The sequence below is a fragment of the Agelaius phoeniceus genome (genome assembly GCF_051311805.1).
Source record: "Agelaius phoeniceus isolate bAgePho1 chromosome W unlocalized genomic scaffold, bAgePho1.hap1 SUPER_W_unloc_2, whole genome shotgun sequence".
NCBI classification, from domain to species: Eukaryota; Metazoa; Chordata; class Aves; order Passeriformes; family Icteridae; genus Agelaius; species Agelaius phoeniceus.
In genome coordinates, this window is record NW_027509867.1 from 3,015,435 (window position 1) to 3,034,544 (window position 19,110).

General features: G+C 57.2%; 2 protein-coding genes across 2 annotated transcripts in view; both read right to left on the minus strand.

Moving 5' to 3' along the window:
* LOC143692655 (uncharacterized) overlaps positions 1-19,110 on the minus strand; it is a 169,909-nt gene that overhangs the window by 26,198 nt on the left and 124,601 nt on the right. The window lies entirely within an intron of this gene.
* Positions 1,004-1,936, minus strand: LOC143692573 (olfactory receptor 14A16-like). Its single transcript, XM_077172822.1, has one exon. The coding sequence runs from the start codon at positions 1,934-1,936 to the stop codon at positions 1,004-1,006; it is 933 nt and encodes a 310-aa protein (XP_077028937.1).

A 19,110-nucleotide genomic window follows, 5' to 3' on the forward strand; every position in this document is an offset into this window, starting at 1 on the left:
CCAGCCTTGTTGATTCTGGGATTCTCTGAAACCACCCTTGGAGCAGTTTCAGGATGAGCCCTGGGCCTCCTCTGCAGAAGCTCCAGCAGCTAAGGTCCCTCAGCTTCTCCTGGCAGCCCCAAAGCCCATCCTGTCAGTCCTGCAGAGCCTCTGCAGCTCCTCCTCATTGCCCAGAACAGGAAGCCCCAGAGGCAGACACAGCAGCCCAGATGTGCCCCCCTGGCCTGGGGTGCCTCTGGCAAGGGAGCAGCACCAGGCACTGCAGGAGCCTGCAGACAATTCCTGCAGCACTTGTAGGATGATCCTGCTGCCCAAGGGACGTTCCCATGGTGCCAAGTCAGGAACTGCAATGGGGAGTGGGGCCAGGGAGGAAAGGGCAACCAGGGATGAGCTGTTTGCAGGGGAGGGAACAGGGGTGGGCAAGAGGAAGAAATTTGTATTTGGAAGAGTAAAGAAAGCAAAGGTGAAGCCAAGGAAATGCTCAGGGCAGTTTGGGGGTGGCTGCCAGGCAGCCCTGGCTCTGAGCAACAGCGTCTGCAGTGGCACAGGAAACTCCCAGCTGATGGGAACAAACTTTCTGGCTGAGTGCAGAGGCCAGGACAAAGCTGAGTGGTTTCCCTGGTGTTCCCCAGCCCTTGCTGGCCCCAGGGGCTGATGGCATTTGTGCTCCCTCAGGTTCATGTCCCCACAGCAATAGCACGGGGGTGCTCCCCCTGCTGTGTGCAATGCAAACAGGGGCTCAAAAAAAGGGCATCTCTGCAGAAAACTTCGCTGGGAGATCTGTAGTTCCTTTAATACTGGCAGGAGCGCAGCCCCTCATTGAAAGAGTCTGTGGTCACAGGGAATGTAGAGAGAAACAAAATGAGAAATTGCACCCAGAATGACATTTCTTGGTGAACAATGTGGAAAAGCTAAAACAAAAGGGAAAAAGCTCAGAATCAATCCAACAAGAAGTATTAAAGATGACTTTCATTAAAATGATTTGCAGTATTTTTCCAGCAGTTTAATCTTTCCAAAACCATCCAGTCATCAGTGTCCACACTGCAGCCTTGAGCTCCTGGTTCCTCAGGCTGTAGATGAGGGGGTTCAGGACTGGAGGCACCACCGAGTACAGAACTGACACTGCCAGATCCAGGGATGGGGAGGACATGGAGGGGGGTTTTATGTGAGCAAGGGTGCCAGTGCTGAGGAACAGAGTTACCACAGCCAGGTGAGGGAGGCAGGTGGAAAAGGCTTTGTGCCGTCCCTGCTCAGAGGGGATCCTCAGCACAGCTCTGAAGATCTGCACATAGGAGAAAACTATGAACACAAAACAAACAAATGTTAAACAGGCACTAACAGCAATGAGCCCAAATTCCCTGACGTAGGATTTGGAGCATGAGAGCTTGAGGATCTGTGGGATTTCACAGAAGAACTGGCCCAGGGCATTGCCATGGCACAGGGGCAGGGAAAATGTATTGGCTGTGTGCAGCAGGGAATAGACAAAACCACTGGCCCAGGCAGCTGCTGCCATGTGGGCACAAGCTCTGCTGCCCAGGAGGGTCCCGTAGTGCAGGGGTTTGCAGATGGACACGTAGCGGTCGTAGCACATGATGGTCAGGAGGAAATACTCTGCTGAGATGAAGAAGAGAAAGAAAAAGAGCTGAGCAGCACATCCAGTGTAGGAGATGTTGCTGGTGTCCCAGAGGGAATTGTGCATGGCTTTGGGGACAGTGGTGCAGATGGAGCCCAGGTCGCTGAGGGCCAGGTTGAGCAGGAAGAAGAACATGGGCGTGTGCAGGTGGTGGCCGCAGGCTACGGCGCTGATGATGAGGCCGTTGCCCAGGAGGGCAGCCAGGGAGATGCCCAGCAAGAGGCAGAAGTGCAGGAGCTGCAGCTGCCGCGTGTCTGCCAATGCCAGCAGGAGGAAGTGCCTGATGCAGCTGCTGTTGGACATTTGCTGGGGCTGCACATGGGCACCTTTTCATGGAGAAAGGACAGTGACAAGTCAGGAGAGGCTGCTTTGGGCCAAACCTGGGCCATTCCCTGCAGACTGCCCCACTGGGACTCACCCAGCCTTGTTCCTGCTCTGGGAAAACCTTCACCCAGGTCCCTGCCTGAGCTCCAGCTGTGCTGGCTGAGTGTGCCAGGAGCAGTCAGGCCTGTGCGTGGGAGCTCTCGAGGAGCCATCCCTGCTCTGATGCCCTGGGTTTGTGGCCATGAGGCAGAGGGACAAAACTAGATGTTAAGGATTTGTCAAGGGAATGACTGCTACTTCAGAAAGGCTTGATTACCTCTGCACTGACAGTTCCATAGGACATCGATGGCAGGAGTTGATTTAAGTAATTTTTTTTGCCCACACACCATTTCTGGCTCTCTGAGGTCACAAATCCCCAGCATTTCTGCTGCACTCAGAGTTTTCCACTGAGAGATGGGAGAGGTAAAGGATTCCCTGTGGCTCAGGGAAGGTGAGGGGCTGGATGGGATTGTTCCCAGCTGCCCTGGCTTTGCACCTTTGGCTGCAATCAGAGCACAGTCACACTCCCAGGTCAGTCTGGAATAAACCAGACCCTGCCCAGAGCAGAGGGATCCCTGAAGGTCTCACCCTCTCTCAAGGTCTCTGGGCAAGGTCTCAGCACCCCCTTGTGCCAAGGACACTCACGGCTCCCTGGGCAAACCCAGCAGCATTTTCTCAGCTGTGGCAGCTCTGCCCTTCCCCGTGGGACATTCAGGGAACTCCCAGAGGCTCTGGCACAGATTTGCACCCAGGCTTACCTTCTTTGGGAAGTGCCCTGCAGAGCAGTGCCCAGGCTGGTCTGGAGCTGGGAGCAGCCCTGCCCCACCCAGCCCCTCTCAGCAGCAGCCCCTGCCCTGCTCAGGGTGGCTCTTTCCCCCCAGAGCTTCTCCCCAGCGCTGGGAGCAGCTGCCAGGGCTGGCTGAGAGCTGTCCCTGGCAGGCAGCAGAGTCCCTGCCCCAGCACAGCGCCCTGGGCTGCAGGACCCTGCTCTGCAGGACAGCCCTGGGCACCCCTGGCTGCTCTGCACAAGAGACAATCAGAGAATGTACTCACAGGCTCTGCAGGCATTGGCATGTTCCAGCTTGAGGAGATGGCTCCAGGAGCTGCAGCTGCATTGTCCTGCAGCCAGAGGTTCCTGTGCCAAGGGCTGGCAGTGATTGTGCCCCAGGCACTTCTCAGCCCCTTCCCAGCCCTGACTGATTGAAGCTCTCTGTGCCTCTGTGCTGTGCCCGGGCTGGCTGCAGGCAGTGCCCCAGCCCTGCTGGGCTGGCACAAGAGCTGCTCATCCAGAGAAATGTGCTTTTGAAGCTCTTCTTGGTGAGCAGGAGCTGCCTCTGTGCCAGGAGCCCAGCCCAGCTCAGCAGCACAGACACAGCACAAGGACTTTAATCAGCCTCTGGGCCTTTGTGCTCAGGCCCTGAACATCAGTCCCTGAGAGGCAGCTGAAGAAACCTGTCCAGAACACTCCAAACTTTCTTTGAATCCAACTCCAAAGTTTCTTGGACTTTTAATGGGTCCCAGTGAGGGACACGACTGAGCAAGTGTCCCCAGGCCCCAGGCAGAGCAGAGAACTGCAGGCAGTGATGATAGGTGGGGACAAAGAGAAGCCAAGTCTTGGTGCCCTGGGGCACAGCAGGGTCTGTGCCAGCAAGGGCTGGGAGGAGACACCTTGTGCTGAGGCCCTGGGGCCTCCTGGCACAGCCCCAGCCAGGCTGGGCACTGTCAGCCCCTTGTGCTGCCCTCAGCATCCCCCCCTAGCCCACATCCCAGTGGCCTCAAGGATCTGCTACAAGGAGTCCCTGGGGAGCCTTGCTCAGCAATGGCCCTGGGGGCTCCTTCATGCTCCCTGCAGGGACTGCAGGCTTTTCAAAGGACTTGGGCTTTGGCTTTTGCCTTGGAGTCTCTGAGAGGTTTGTGCAATCATGGCCTCCAATTATCTGCTGTAATTAGTCCCTGGAGAGGCTTTGTCAGTAACAACACTCAGTGGGGCTCATTAATACTTCAGGGTACTTCAGTTATTTGAAGGTACTTGGTGTTTCCCTTTTGATACAGACTCTGTGAGAGGTTTGTGCAATCATGGCCCCAATTATCTGCTTTAACGAGTCCCTGGAGAGCTTTGTACTGACACTCAGTGGGGCTCATTAATGCCTTGAGATACTCAAGGTTTTTAAGGTACTTTATGGATTTAAGAATACTTTTAGGTACTTTTAAGGAATTTCCTTCCCACACTGAGTCTCTGAGAGGTTTTTGTGCCATCCTGGCCTCCAATTCTCCCCTCCAAGGAGTCCATGAGGATCCTGTGTTGGGTATCTTCCCCCTTTCTTTTTTACAACAAAGATGGAAGTGAAAGAATTTTGGAAGATTTTCTAAAAGCATCCAAACAAACATGGGACAATTAACAATACAACAAAAACCACTAAGAGATTTAATAGTTTTCTTTTAGCTAGACATCATCAGACCCTTTAGTTCCTTGGATTGGAAGAGTTTATTGACCCAGTCTTTGTTTTCCACTTGAAGCTTCTTGAACCATTCCTTCAGTACTCTTGTGCCCATGAGAGGAACCCCTGTGAGTGTCTGGGCCATCCCGGCTCTTTGGCAGTGTTGTGGTTTAGAGCAAATTTGGAGGAGAATTTCCAAATTTGGGCCCCTCCAGTAAGCAAACCCACACAGCCCCTCCCCCCAGCCAGTTTGGGAAGAATTCCTCGGAGAGAAGTGGAAAGAACCTGTTTATTTAACAGGCACAGCACCCCCAGCACACAGAATGAACAATACTGGATAGAACCACTCTGAAAAAGATAGCAAATTCAGAAACTCTCTCTTGGGGGTGGTCGCTCTGTTATCAGGCCCTCTGGTGCTGGGGGAGCTGCTGCAGGCCACAGGGTGCAAACGCTCGGTGTTCTTCCCAGGTCCCAGTCTGGAGCAGGTTCGAGATGGTTCAAAAAGGAAAGGAGAAAGACTCCAGGAAGAAATTTGGACTGTTTAGCTAAACTAGCTAATGAGCAGAAGCAAGAGTAAGCAGAAGTAAAGCAGAAGCAAGAGTGAGAGAGCAATGAAAAAAGCAAAGGCAAAAAGCAAAAGCAGCACTATGTACTGCCCGTCTCTGTGTCCCACCAGGCTGATAAGAAAACCCAAATAAGATTTTCACTCTTCAGAGCCAGTCTCAAAGGCATAGAACATAATATCCAGCTTAAACAGAACACATGAATGGGGATACAAGCATCATAACGTCACCCTAGGACATTCCACCCCTTCTCCCCATATCATCAACATACTACCACACATCATGCATTTATTCACACAAAATTTCCATCTGCTCCCCCAAAATTTACAAGCAATACCCATCATGCCCTCATCACATCCCCACACTGGACCACTGAATCCATGCCCTATACTACAGAGCTGCAGGATTCCCCCCTTTCACCTTACTCACTCAAAGCTCCATCTATCACTTGCTCAGACCTTCGACACTTGCACATCTCCTTCTCCATCTTCCACTTGCCCAGACCTTCAGCACTTACACATTTCCTTCTATCTCATGTCTGTATGGTGTAATGTACAGACAATGGCAGTAACATCCAACAAACAGTGATATTGCATATCATTCTCACCCCACAATCAGATCTCCCTGAGGTACACATTGTGTTGTTCCATCTCTTTGCATTATCCACCATGTGCAACCTGGTCCCTGAGCAAAGACAACCCCACAAATGGGTTTGTCTGTACTCGAGGCAGAATTGATCCACACAGTCTTCCCTAACAAACCTCTGACACGTACCACTGGGACTTTATCTCCATCTGTTACATTCAGGAACTCAGACTGGGAAGGACCTGCTTGGCTGGTGGAACCTCAGGTGTTAACTAACCAGGTGGCCTTTGCTAAATGCTGCTCCCAATTTTGAAAGATCCCGCACCCAAAGCTTTCAGCTGGGTTTTTAGTAGTCCATTGTACCTCTCCACTTTGCCTGCAGCTGGTGCATGGTAGGGGATATGGTACACCCACTCAATGCCATGTTCCCTAGCCCAGGTGTTGATAAGGCTGTCCTTGAAATGAGTCCCATTGTCTGACTCAATCCTCTCAGGGGTACCATGTCTCCACAGGATTTGCTTTTCCAGGCTCTGGATGGTGTTCTGAGCAGTAGCATGAGACACAGGGTAGGTTTGCAACCATCCAGTGGTGGCTTCCACCATGGTCAGATGGTAGCGCTTGCCCTGGCGTGTCTGGGGCAGTGTGATGGAGTCAATCTGCCAGGCCTCCCCATACTTGTACTTGGACCATCGCTCACCATACCATAGGGGCTTCACTCGCTTGGCCTGCTTGATGGCAGCACACGTCTCACAGTCATGGATAACCTGAGAAACACTGTCCATGGTTAAATCCACCCCTCGGTCTCGTGCCCACTTATAGGTGGCATCTCTGCCCTGATGGCCTGAGGCATCATGGGCCCATCAAGCTAGGAACAACTCCCCCTTATGTTGCCAATCTAAGTCTATCTTCGACACCTCTACTTTTGCTACCTGATCTGTTTGTTGTTTTTGTGTTCCTCATTAGCCCAACTCTTGGGGACATGAGCATCTACATGGTGGACCTTCACAGGTAGCCTCCCTACCCTGGTAGCAATGTCTTTCCACTCTTCAGCAGCCCAAACTGGTTTTCCTCTATGCTGCCAGTTGAACTCATTCCACCTCTCCAGCCATCCCCACAGAGCATTGGCTACCATCCATGAATCAGTGTAGAGGCAGAGCTTTGGCCACTTCTCTATTCCTACAATGTCCAGGGCCAGCTGAACGGCTTTGAGTTCTGCAAGTTGGCTTGATCCACCTTCTCCTTCAGTGGCCTCAGCGACCTGTCGTGTGGGGCTCCATACAGCTGCTTTCCACTTCCAGTTCATCCCTACGATGCGACAGGAACCGTCAGTGAAAAGAGCGTAGCGCGTTTCCTCTGGGGGCAGTTGGTTACATGGAGGAGCCTCTTCAGCCCGTGTCACTGCTTCTTGTTCTTCATACGTGACACCAAAATTTTCACCTTTGGGCCCATTTGTAATTACCTCCAAAATCCCAGGGCGATTCAGTTTACCTATACGGGCGCTGTCTCTGTCCCTCTGGGAGCCTCTCAGGAACCCTGGGCCAGTCCCGAGTCGGCAGACACCGGGGGCAGCCCCGACACAGCCGACAGCGGGGAGACACTCTCTGTGCCCCGAGGGTACTGAGGGCACCTGGACTGGTCGTCTGTGCAGCACAAGAGACACCAGAGACATCGGTAGAAGATAAAGGGCCGACTCTTAGCAGGGGTTAATCCAAGGTTTTATTCTAGGAGTCCCAAAGGAGCCCCTACACCTCAGGGGCCTCCTGCCCACAGCCCCGGGAGATGTGCCAAGGTTACATTTAAAGGGAGGTGGAAACCCAAAGTAGATAACATTTTACTAACCAAGAAGTGACCCTAAGGGATGGGTACTGGGGAATGGACATTTAGGACAGCATATGGGGCAGGGCTTGGGGGGCTGACCCCTGGCCTCTGGCTCATCACTCGACATCCTGGAACGAAGCTTCTGGATAGAGGGGATGGGATGCTGAGTGATTGACAGAGAGCCAGGGTGGGGGTTTGGGGATGATCTCAGCAAGGGAAAGGGATTACACAGGTAAAGGGAGGGGGGTACCATCTGGGATGAACCACTTGGGAAAGATGCGGGTATTCAAAAACAAAACCACTACCAAATATTTCAAAGTATAAAAACACACTACAACACACCACCCAGATCTGGTGTTTGCTGCGCAAGTGCCCAGATCCAGAAATTTCCCAGGGCTGGCACAGCCCAAGTCCAGCAATTTGCTGGCACAGAAAGCCAAAATCCGGCAATTTCCTGATGCCAATACAGGCGCCCAGACCTGGTGTTTGCTGCCACTGCCAGTGCTCAGATCTGGATATTCCCTGTTCTGGCAGAGCCAAGTCCAGCAATTTTCTGGCAAAGAAAGCCAAAATCTGGCAATTCCCTGCTACCGTCATTGGCAATGCCAAGTTCCAGTGTTTTCTGGCACCACCAGTGCCCAGATGCGGGAATTTCCTGGTGCTGGCACAGCCCGAGTCTAGTAATTTTCTGGCAAAGAAAGCCAAAACATTGCAAATACCTGGTGCTGGCCCCACCCAGATCTGGTGTTTGCTGGCACTGCCAGTGCTTAGATCCAGCAGTTTCCCAGTGGCAGCACAGCCCAAGGCCAGAAGTTTGCTGGCACAGAAAGACAAAACCCGGCAATTTTCTGGTGATAGCACCGGCACCACCCAGATCTGCGGTTAGCTGGCACTGCCTGTGCTCAGATCTGGCAATTTCCCTGTGCCAGCACAGCCCAAATGCAGCAATTGTCTGGCAAAGAAAGCCAAAACCCGGCACCTCCCAGATCTGGTGTGTTGGAGTTGGTTTAAAAGAAGAGGCAGACCTCGGCTTAAGGCCATGGGAAAACCCTCTTTAGTCAGGGTCAGCAGGAGCTCCCGGCCATAATCCTCTTGTTCAGTTATGCAGATTGTTACTAGAAAGTTCTGAGTTCTCTTTGCTACCATTGGTTACTTTTTACTGCAAAAATTGTAATATTCTTAATCCTTCCTTCCTCTTGGATCCTTCCTTCAGATCCCACCTTAACCCCTCCCCATAAATAAATGGATAAATATCCCTGCTAGACCCTGGACCCAGGCTTTTTTCTGCTTTGCTCTCTGTACTGTGCACGCCGTCCTGTTTGTTGTGTTTGCCTTCATTGAAGTTCTGTTTCCAGAGCACCAGATGAAAGCAGTCTCTGTCTGTAAAGTGGCCAGAGCTGGTTCTCAGGGAAACCACTGGTCAATGGTCCGGACGAGGGCCAGAAGGTTTCACTGGTGTTTGCTGGGACTGCCAGTGCCCAGATATGGAAATTTCCTGATGCCCAGGAAATTTCACAGCCCAGGTCCAGCAATTTGGTTTTAGCTAGCTAAGGAAGAGAAGTTCCTTGGACTGTGACTTTCCTTTTTCTTGGAACTGTTTAAACCTGCTCTGGACTGAAAACCCAGAAAAACACCTGCAGCTCACACCTGTGGCCCACTGAGCTCTGGGACGCTGCATTCCAGCCCCAGAGGGACTTAGAAGAGACCGAGTGAGCCAACTACAACCCACAAAAAGGACTTTCTGAATTTGCCATCTCTTCAGCACTGTCAGAGGTTTCATTTAATATTATTCATTTTTCATGCTTCTGAATACTTTACTTGTTAAATAAACTGGGTTTTTTTCACTTTTCTCGAGGGAAGTCTTTTCCTGAACTAGTAGGGGGAGGGGCTGCTTGAACTTGCTTTCTAGACGGATCCCTTTTGGAGGTTTCCTCACCAAATTTGCCCTAAGCCAGCACAAACAGTCATCATGAAAATTTCACCAGTGGCATAATTTCCTGCTGGCAAATCTTGGGACAGAAGCTTGACCTTGTTCTCCATGACACATTCTTGGGAAGAGAGACAGGAGAAGATTCCTGGAAAACTGAAACAGCTTTCCAGAAGGGAAATGAAAATGAAAGAAACAATCCAAGATGTTTTCCTCTATTTATTTCTATGCTCCCCTTTTCCATGTTGCACTACTTCTCCATCCCAGGAATTCCAGATGCACTTCACCTCTAAGATCGGTGACTCAGTGATTTTTAGACACTTGAAAATACCATGAGCCACACACAGTTTTCCTTCCCTGGTTTTACTGGAAGGCAAGACTGGAGATGTAAGTGCAGTGCTGGGGTCAGGTAGGAATCCTACAGCAAGGGAAGGTGGCCCGACAGTGTTTGACCCTCAGCCAGGCCAATGCAGAGCAGCAAGCGAGGGGATTGCTGTGCCAGTGTGCAGGAGTCAGGGCTCTGCATCTGGGCTCACCGCTGCAAAGTTGCCGTGTTTGGACAGACTCAGGGGCTGTGCCCGGGGCGCGCGGGGCTCGAACGTGGGGCTCGTGGGGCGAGCGGGGAACGGACACGGGGACGAACGGCCCCGGAGCTTCAGTTGCAGCGGCGGCAGCGGCGGCAGCAGCAGCAGCGGCAGCAACAGCGGCAGCAGAAAAACAGATATTTTAGAACACTCTTTCCTTCTTTCTCTTTCTCTTTTTCTTTCTCTCCCTTTCCCTCGGTCGGGCACCCTTCTCTCGGGGTCCCTCGCCCGGCGTCCCTCTCCTCTCCCCGCCTCCCTCTCCCCTGCCGGGCCGGGCCATGCCCCCGGCCCGCCCCCGGCCCCGGGCGGGGCTGCCCCGTGCCCGGCCCCGGCCGCCCCGCCGCGCTCTCGCCTCCGCCCGGCTCTGGCCGTACTGGCGGTGGCGCTGCTGGGCGGGCATCAGTTTCTGGTGCGGGGGCGGCATCGCCGCCCTTCGGCACCGCCTGGCCCGAGCCCGGCCCCGGACCCGACGCAGGCTCCAGCCCCGAGCCCGGCCCCGGGCCCGGCCCCGGCCCCGGCCCCGGCTCCTCCCGGGGCCCGCGGAGGACACAGGCGGCGCGGCCGCTCCCGCTGCCTCCGCTGCGGCTTCCCCGGCCCGAGCTCCGCCGGTCGGCGGCGCGGCCGCCGGCCCCGAGCCTCCCGTGCCGCGTTCCAAGGAGCGAACGCCTTGGCATGGCCGGCCCGGGGCGGCTGAGGGGCGCTCGGGGGCCGTTGCTGGCCCCGGGCCGAGCGCTGACAGCCGCGTCCCGCCCGCAGGGAAGGCGCAGGAGGCCCTGCAGGAGCGGCACCGGATGGGTTCGCTGCTGGGCCGAGCTCCAGTCACAGACATGGGGCACAGAGCCCCGAGAGTGCGCAAGGTGGTCTGGCTGGACGAGGAGGAGGAGGAAGAAGGCCCTGGAGCTGGCCCAGCACAGGAGACCAATGCGGCGGTGCCGTTCCATCCACCGCAGGAGGGTGAGTGGCAGAGCTGGGCTGCAGGGCTGGAGCCTGCAGCCAACTTGGCCCCATCCCATCCCATCCCATCCCATCCCATCCCATCCCATCCCATCCCATCCCATCCCATCCCATCCCATCCCATCCCCTGGGGAAATGCCCAGGGACAGGACGGAAGAGGGGCCGGGCAGACACTCGGCAGTGGCCGTGCTCCATCCCCCTGGAGCATCCCGGGGCTCTCCCTGCCTCAGCAGCGCAGGGCTGGGCTCTGTTCTCCGGCCACTCCCGCAGCCCCTCAGCTCTGGCTGCGCTCGCTCTTTGCCAGATGCAGCCCTGGAGCGCACACAAGAGCAGGAATCCAGCCGTGGCCGCTTCCGCAGCACAGCACAGGTACCTGCAGCCACCCCCACCTGGGCTGGGCCTGCTGTCCCTGCTCAGCCCAGCACCGTGTGTGCAGCACTCCATGCAACATCCCTGGCTTCTTGCCCTTCTCCTACAGCTCGTTTGTGACTTCATCCAGAGCATCCGGCGGGAAGAGACCAGCACCATGGGCACTGGGCTCAGAGCTCAGTCCGAGCTCCTCAATCATGAGACCAGTGCTGCCCTGCTGGATTTGCTCCTGAAGAAGGGTGCTGCCAGGCCAGAACAAGTGAGCAGCCTGGGGCCAGGCATCAATTCCCCCATGAGTCCCGTGGCTTCCCCAGCCAGGCCTGCTGGTCCCTGGGAGCCTTTGAGGCCATGGCAGTGTGCTGGCAAGGGAAGCATTCTCTGGGGACCCTGGGGACATTGCTCCCTCTGGCAGCTTTCCAAGTCTCCCCGTGCCTTCTCCAGGTGCCCGCCATGGTGAGGTACATTCACCGATGGCTCCTGGCCAATGATTCTGCCGAGCACAGGCTGGATGAGGCCCTGCTGACTCTCACCAAAGCACACCCGGGTGACGCAGTCGTGACGCTGCTGCGTGTGGCCCCGTCCTGTGACAGGTATGGGGCCCACCTGCCCAGAGGGCTCAGGCCTCCCCAGCCCATCACCCTGTACCGCCTGGCCCAGGTGTCTGACCAACAGAGAGTTCCAGGGCCCTCTGGCTGCTGCCTTTCCCAGCCCTGGCATGTCAGCCCCCGAGCCTGCTGCCATGCTCCCTTGCCACCCCTCAGGGCTCTGTCCCCACAGGGCTGGGCTGCCTGGCTGCTGCTGGCGAGGGCCAGTGGGCAGAGGCAGAGCCGGCCATCAGCCCGGGCCCCTAGGGATGCCCAGGCCACGGTGCCGTGTCTGAAACCCCCCTGAGACAGAGCTCTAACCCTGCAGAGCTGCCATCACCATGTGGAAGACCATCATGTGCTCGCTCAGGACTGCGGAGCCAGTGCAGCTGATACTCCTGGATGTGCTGGGGAGCTGGCCCAAGCACAGCATCTGCACCTCCGATGGGGACAAAACGGGTGTCTTTGGCCTGGCTGTGAGTTTCTGCAAGTGGCCTTTGCTGGCCCCAAGGCCGCCTCTCCAGCAGCTCTCCATCCTCCTTCCCCCACTGCATCTCCCTGCCTCAGGCACTGGCCTGAAACCCGGCCCAGGGGCAGCTCCAGGCCCACCAGACCCCGTGCTCCCCCTACGTCTCTCTGGGCCTCTCCCTGCCAAGCTTGGGCCCTGCCACACGGACACCTCGGCACTGAGCACTGTCTCAGGGAGCTTTGTCCTTTGCAGGCAACCGTGGTGATGTGGAAGATCGTCCAGGTGCCCCGTGTCCCACATATGGTGACGGCCTATTTCCCCCGCCTATTTGTGCATCTGCTCTCCCAAGTCTTCTTTAGCACTCTGGATATGCCAGAGGAGGTCGATACCTTCTGGAAGGGATGCCAGGAAGAGCATGGCCTTGCCACCAGCCCCAACAGGTGCTCCATCCCACTCCTCTTGTCCCTGCCATATCCCTGGGCAGGAGCCAGTGCTGCCAGTGTGACCTGGCCTTTGCTGTGCACGCAGGTTTGCAGTGCGGACCCTGAAGTCCCTGCTCTGCCGCATGCAGCGCGAGGATGTGGTGGTGGCAACGGAACGCAATTGTGGCTGGGACACGCTGCTGTGTGCTGACACCCACCACTATGCTGTGGGTCTGCTGGCCAGGTGAGAGCCCCTTCTCCCCACTGCCTCTGACATTTGTGCTCTGTGCCCAGGGAGCTCCACACAGTCCCCAAGGTCGTGGGCCAGAGGGCCTTGTCACCGAGGGATGGCCAAGCAGACTGGAAAAGGCTGGCAGAGGAGCGTGCCCACCAGGAGCTGCCTCCCAAACGGGGCCCCTTGCAGGATGCTGGGGAAAGAGCAGAGCTCTGTGAGTCAGTCCTGGCAGAGGTTTGTCCCCCTGGCCCACAGTCTTGGCTCCTTTTTCTCCTGCCAGGGAGATGTGCTGTGTCTCCATCCCCTTGCGGTCCCGCATCGCTCGCTACCTGCTCCGGCTGCTCAGCACACAGGAGCCACGCTGGGAGCTGCCCGCCCTGGCGTTCCTTGTGGAGGTGAGCCTGAAGGCCAGCGCTGCCTGGCTGAGCTGCCTGCCAGCTCTCTGCCCTCTCACAGCCACAGCTGCCTGGGACGGTGCCCGCGCCCTGTGCTGCTGCCTGGGCCCAAGCCTGTGGGGCTCCGGGCTCCTGCCGGCCGGCTCCCCTGTCACTGCCCTGTGCCATCCAGGTCCTCGAGTGCCTGGACTTGAGTCAACGTGGTGCTAACAGAGTCCTGGAAATCTTGTCGAGGCAGCTGCGGAGCGAGAGCAGGGAGAAGCGTCGCCTGGCCCTCAGGGCCCTTCTCAAGCTCATGGAGGAGCCCTCAATGGTGAGAAGGGGGCAGCGGCTGAGGCTGAGCTGGGGAATGCAGTCGTTTGGGCTTGGCTGGGCTTTGGGTGTTGGAGCAGCTGCTCCCAGCTCTCCTGCCTCCCAGTTCAGCTGCCCAAGTGCTTCAGGACAGGCCTTTGGCCTCTGGGCCCTGCAGCAGCAGGATGGCGTTTCTCAAACTTGTATTCTGCACAGACCGAAAAAATGTGGAGCCTGACTGAAAGTCTTGTGGAGCCTCTGTGGGATGTGGATGGAGAGATAGTTAGCATGACAGTCGTGCTACTCAGCTTTATCATCTTGGACAATGACATGCTGATGCCCAGCCCCGTCACACTGCAGCTGCTTGAGGCGCTCCTGCCACTCTTTGAGCACGTAAGGCTCACTGCTCCCAGCCACAGCCACTGGCTGCTGCCCGGACACTTTGTGCCCTGTGGATTTGCAGGCCTGTGCTAAGCTGAGCCCCGTGCAGCCAATGCTGAGGTCTTTTTCTCTTCCTTTCATACAGGACAATAGCCAGGTGCAGCTGCTCTCCATACTGCTTTTCCGAACATTGGTGACTCTTCCACAGGAAAAGGAAAAAAAGGCCCTGAACACACCCCTGTGCCAGAGCCTGCTGCCACTCTTCTTCCACTGCCATGATGAGAATCAGTGTGTGGCACAGGTGAAGACTTGTGGGCTGCTGCTGTCCCCCTGGCAGGGGGCTCGGCTGCCTCCTGCCCTGGCACCTGCCGGGCTGCAGCCTCCTCCAGGCCTTGGCCCAGGGACGCAGGTCCTGCGCCCTGGGCTATGAGGCCATCTCCGTGTCTCTACTGCTCTCCAGGCTTCTCAGAAAACGCTGATTTGTGTGGCCAAGTTCCTGAAAAGGATGGATCTTGAAAAACTGGTGAAGAGCCAGAAGCTGTGGAAGTTCAGCGAGTGCCTGGTAAGGAGGGCCTGCAAGCCCCAGCCTCAGGCTGGAGAAGGCCCCTGAGGGCGGTGCTCAGTGTGCGGGGCTGGCAGCTGTGCCCCTGCCCGCTGCTGCAGCCAGAGGCCGCACGGGCTCCTCTCCAGGCTCCCGTGGGCCTGAGCCAGGTGCCCATGGAGCCCCGGCCCGGCGGGGCTGCGGGCCGGCACCACGGCTCCCCGGGCAGCAGCCGGCCCTCTGCCCCCTGCCTTCGGGGGCCCTTGGCCAGCGGCTGCTGGCCGCGCCTCAGGGCTGTGCGGGCAGGGGAGGCCAGGGCTGGGCGCAGGCAGCGCCCGGCCCAGGGGCTGAGCCCGCGCCAACCCTTCCCTCCTGCCGCTCTCTGCAGCTGGCAGAGGACAGGAGCCGAGCGGCCGAGCACCTGCGCCGGGCCCTGCGCTACCTGCAGAGCCCACAGGAGCCCCTGCGAGAGGCGGCCATCAGGTTCACGGGTGAGCCACGAGCCCGGATTCCCTCCCTGGCCCGGCCCGCCGCAGCTCGGCCCCGGCCCCGCCTGCGGCCCCGGCAGCGCCAGCCGGGCCCGGCGCCGTGGAGCCCCGCCTGGGCTGGGCATTGCTGCTGCCGCCCTCTGGCAGCCGTGCCCTGGGGCGGCAGCGTGCGCCAAGGGCCGGGCTGAGCCCTGCCGGGCCAGCAGCCCGTGTGGCCACAGCGCCGGCAGCGCCGCCGGCAGGGAGCTGTGCCGCTGGGGCCGTGACAGGCTCTGTGTTCACAGGCATGGCCGGGCGGCGCCTGAGGGGGCAGCAGCAAGAGCTGCAGCTGATCTGCACTGGTGAGTGAGGGCAGCGGGCTGGCAGCGGGGGCTGCCGGGGGGAGAGCTGCCAGCCCTGCCCCGGCTGCGGAGGGCTCTGCTCCCGTGGCCAGAGCACACGGAGATTTCGGGGCCACGTGGGCCATTGGAGGCCAACAGCTTCGGGCTGATCCCCTTGCTCCCTGCTCCCTCCTGGCCATGGCCAGAGCCGGCTGGGATGGCCCTAGCAGGGGGCTCTCCTTGGCTCCCGGCAGAGCCGGCATCTGAGCATGGCTCTGTTCCTCTCTCTTGCAGCCCTGGAACGCCTGACGGAGGACGTGAGCAGTGCCGTGTCACAGCTGGCACTTGAAACACTGCATGTCCTCCGGGCAACAGCCAGTGGGCGATATTCCATCTTCCAGAGGCTGCACGACCAGCTGCACAGGGCATGGATCACTCGGCCTCGTCTGTCACGGCTTGGCTGCCTGCACTGCTGGAGCTCTGAGGACAGTTGATCCGGGAGGCTCTCTTTGCTGGGGCAGCCTGAGCCAGTGGGGATTTTTACTTTTCTTTAAGATTTTTCTTTTCTTCCATTCTATTTTTTACCCTATGTAAATATATACCATGTTATAATATACACACTCTCAGGAGATTTTCTTTGCTGCCCAGGGTCCGTAGGGCATAGGGAAAGTGGAGAAAAGCGTGCTTCTACTTAGCATGCTGCCCATGCATGCAGTGCTGCAGGGAAAATGGCCAGAAGCCCCTTGGCCTATGGTGGTTCTGCTGAAGCCTTTGTGCTGCCCACAGAGCGGCTGGTCAGGGGCCGGAGCTGCGGGGATCCCTGCCAGAGCGGTGCCTGGAGATGGCCACAAGCCCTGTGCCAGGCAGGAAGCGCCATCCGTGCCCTCCTGCCCGTGTGCTGCTGCCTGCCTTGCTGAGGGCTCCCAGGTGCCTCTGGCTGGGGCTGCTCTGGAGCTGCTGTGGGGCTGCGGCGCTGCTGCCGGGCAGCTTGGCCGGGCTGGGGCAGGGCCTGAGGGGCTGGGGCGCTGGCAAGCCCTGAGCAATGGGGCTGTCAGAGGCCACAAGCAGCCCCCGGCAGCCGCCTTGTTCCTGCCAGAGTTGACTTGCAAGAGGGATCCTGGGCACTGTGGAACCAACAGCATCGGTGTTGTTGGAAACCCAAATGCAGGGAAATCCCAGACCTTTGATCTTGTCAGCAAAGCTTAGAATTGAACCCAGGATTTGATCTGAGACCTTGGAAAGGGCTTCCAAACTTAGGTGCTAGAAGCGAGAATGCATATTTCTGGTTTCTAGCAGAGACACGGGGAGGAAAATTGAAGTGGAGGAAAGTTTAGAGTTTTAGAGTTCAAGATGTAGAAAAAGTGAAAGTAGTTACAACGATAAACAAGAAGTTTAGGATGCAGTGCTGTAGGTTTGTGTGTCATAACATGATTGGCTAAGGAAGCTTCCACTGTAACATGAGTCCATAAGACGAAAGATTGAAGGATTGGCTCCAAAACACAAATATCCTTGTTGGCAGTGTCTTTCTTGGCCAAGAAATCCTTCAAAGCTCTTGTAACTACAAGTCTTGCGGCCCTGTGAGCCATGCGGTGCAGATGGGAGGCAAACTCACCCTTCCTGTCTATGTAGAAGAGAAGAAAAAGCAATGGCATCATCTAAAAAACTCAGAGCTCCGCTCTCTAGCTCATTCCAAACTCCTTCAACTCCCCCAAAGTGGGATTTAGCTACAAATAGATGACAAGGACTCTTAGTGCTGGCTCTTTGACTCCAGAGCAGCTGCTTTAGGATCTTTCCCATAAGCCTGTGTAGTTTTGTGCCAGAAATGTATCATTTGAAGAAACTTTCCCAACTGACTTGCATGGAGGTTTGTTTGAAGGGCGTTTGAGGAGAAAGGCTCCCAGCAGAGGTCTGGGCTTTGGCCGAGCTGTGTCCCCTGCTGATTGTGAAGTGTGCCATCAGCTGCAGGGCTTTCTGGGCTAAAAATATCATCAAGTCACTTGGACTTGCTCTTTTTGGCCTGTAAAAGCTGGACCCAATTTTGGGGCAAATTTGCAGACCTCATCTATGGGTGATGGAGCACCTAGGATTTTCCCAATTGTTGGGAATGGTTCTCCAGGTCCCTGGAGTATCCAGGGCCCTGGTAAGTTGCAGCTCCACACATGCCTTGGCAATGAGAAGCAGAGGAAGCCAGACCTTTTTGTGCTGCCTGTGTCACTGCACCGGGGCCATGGGATGGGCACACGCAGCCCTTGTGCTGGAGCTGAGCTGCTCTGCCCAGCACTGGTGGCCACCATCCAAGCTGGTTTTGCTTGTGCTGGTTCCCTGACAGCTGGGGCCCTGGGCAGAGCCCTGAGAGCCTGGTCTCCCCCCAGGGAAGGAGCAGGAGCCCCTGGAGAAGCTGTACCGGGTGGGGATGCTGCTGCTGCTGCTGCTGCTGCTGCTGCTGCTGCTGGAGACAGTGAGGATGACATCAAGGATGACAAGCTCTTCCTCAGCCTGGCCACTGTAGGCTGAAGGTAATGGACTTTGATTCTGGCACCTTCTTCAAAGCCAAACTCCACAGGGAATTTGCAGATGAGTCCCCAGCCGGGGAAATTCTGCCAGATTTGGGCACGGCCCAGCCTGGCTGGGAAGCAAAGGTTCCCCCTTTGCTGGGGCAGATGCAACTCAACCTTCAGTCGCTGCCCAGCTGCTTTTTGGCAGGGCTGGGGGGATGGGCTGGGCTGGGTACGAAATGGGAGTGGGCTCCTGGCCCTGCCAACAGCCCCCAGCAGCCACCGTGCCCTGGGCTGGGGCTGGGGCTGGGGCTGGGGCAGCCAGCCTGACACAAACAAAGCCCCATGGTGGGAGCAGAGGTGGGACTCCAGAACCTGTGCAGGGGCTGCTTTGCTCTGCAGGCAAGGAAGGGCTTGGGCTGCTCCACTGCCCTTGTTTGCTTTGGGATCACCGTGATTTTGGGGGGCAGTGCAGGGGGGAAGAGAGAAAGTGTGGGCTTCCCTCAGCCATGGCTGGGTTTTTCCCTACCATGTAGGAGTTGGGCCTCCCTCAAGGCCCTGACAGAGATAAGAGTTTTCACCATTTTTCTTGTTTTCCCTTTTTGCATCTAATCTCTTTTCAAGAATGTGTTGTTTGTTTTTCAGAGGAAGCGTTCTAGGTGGTCCAGTGTGGATGGGGAAGTGCTTGGGAGCAGCTGTGGCATGGATGGGCGGTGGCCTTGGAGAAGGCTGAGGCCATGGTTTGGGAGCAGCTTTTCTTGCAGCCGTGGCTGGCGTGAGGTGGGTCCCTGTGTGCTTGGCAGGGTGGGATCAGAGCTTTTGGGAGATGGCAGCGAGCACAGGAGCATCCTGCTCTGGGCAGCTGCTGAGGGCTGGATGTGCCGTGGCTGGCTGCAGGCTGGGCACATGTCCTGCCCTCCTGCTCTGCTGCCAAAGGCAGCAGGGATGGGCAGCTCTGGGCACAGCTCTGGGCACAGCCAGCATGGCCTGGGCCCCGCAGGCCTTGGCACAAGGGCACAGGAGCCCTCAGCTGACGGGCGGTTTCTGCTTTCTCTCCTTGCAGCCGGGCTCTGCGGCTGCTGAGGCTGCTCTGGGCTCTGCCAGGGCTCTGCTGGGCTCAGCCCTGGGCCCAGCTGGGCTGGCTCTGCCCTCACATTGCTCTGACAGCTCTGCATCAGACGAGCCCGTTGCGAGCACAGCGCCTGAGCTTTCTGCTTTGGCAGGTGAGTGAGACTCTGCTGCAGGCCCAGAGATT

Bases quoted from the DNA above. Each gene is read 5' to 3' on its own strand.
- LOC143692573 (XM_077172822.1), bottom strand. From the start codon at position 1,936: ATGTCCAACAGCAGCTGCATCAGGCACTTCCTCCTGCTGGCATTGGCA.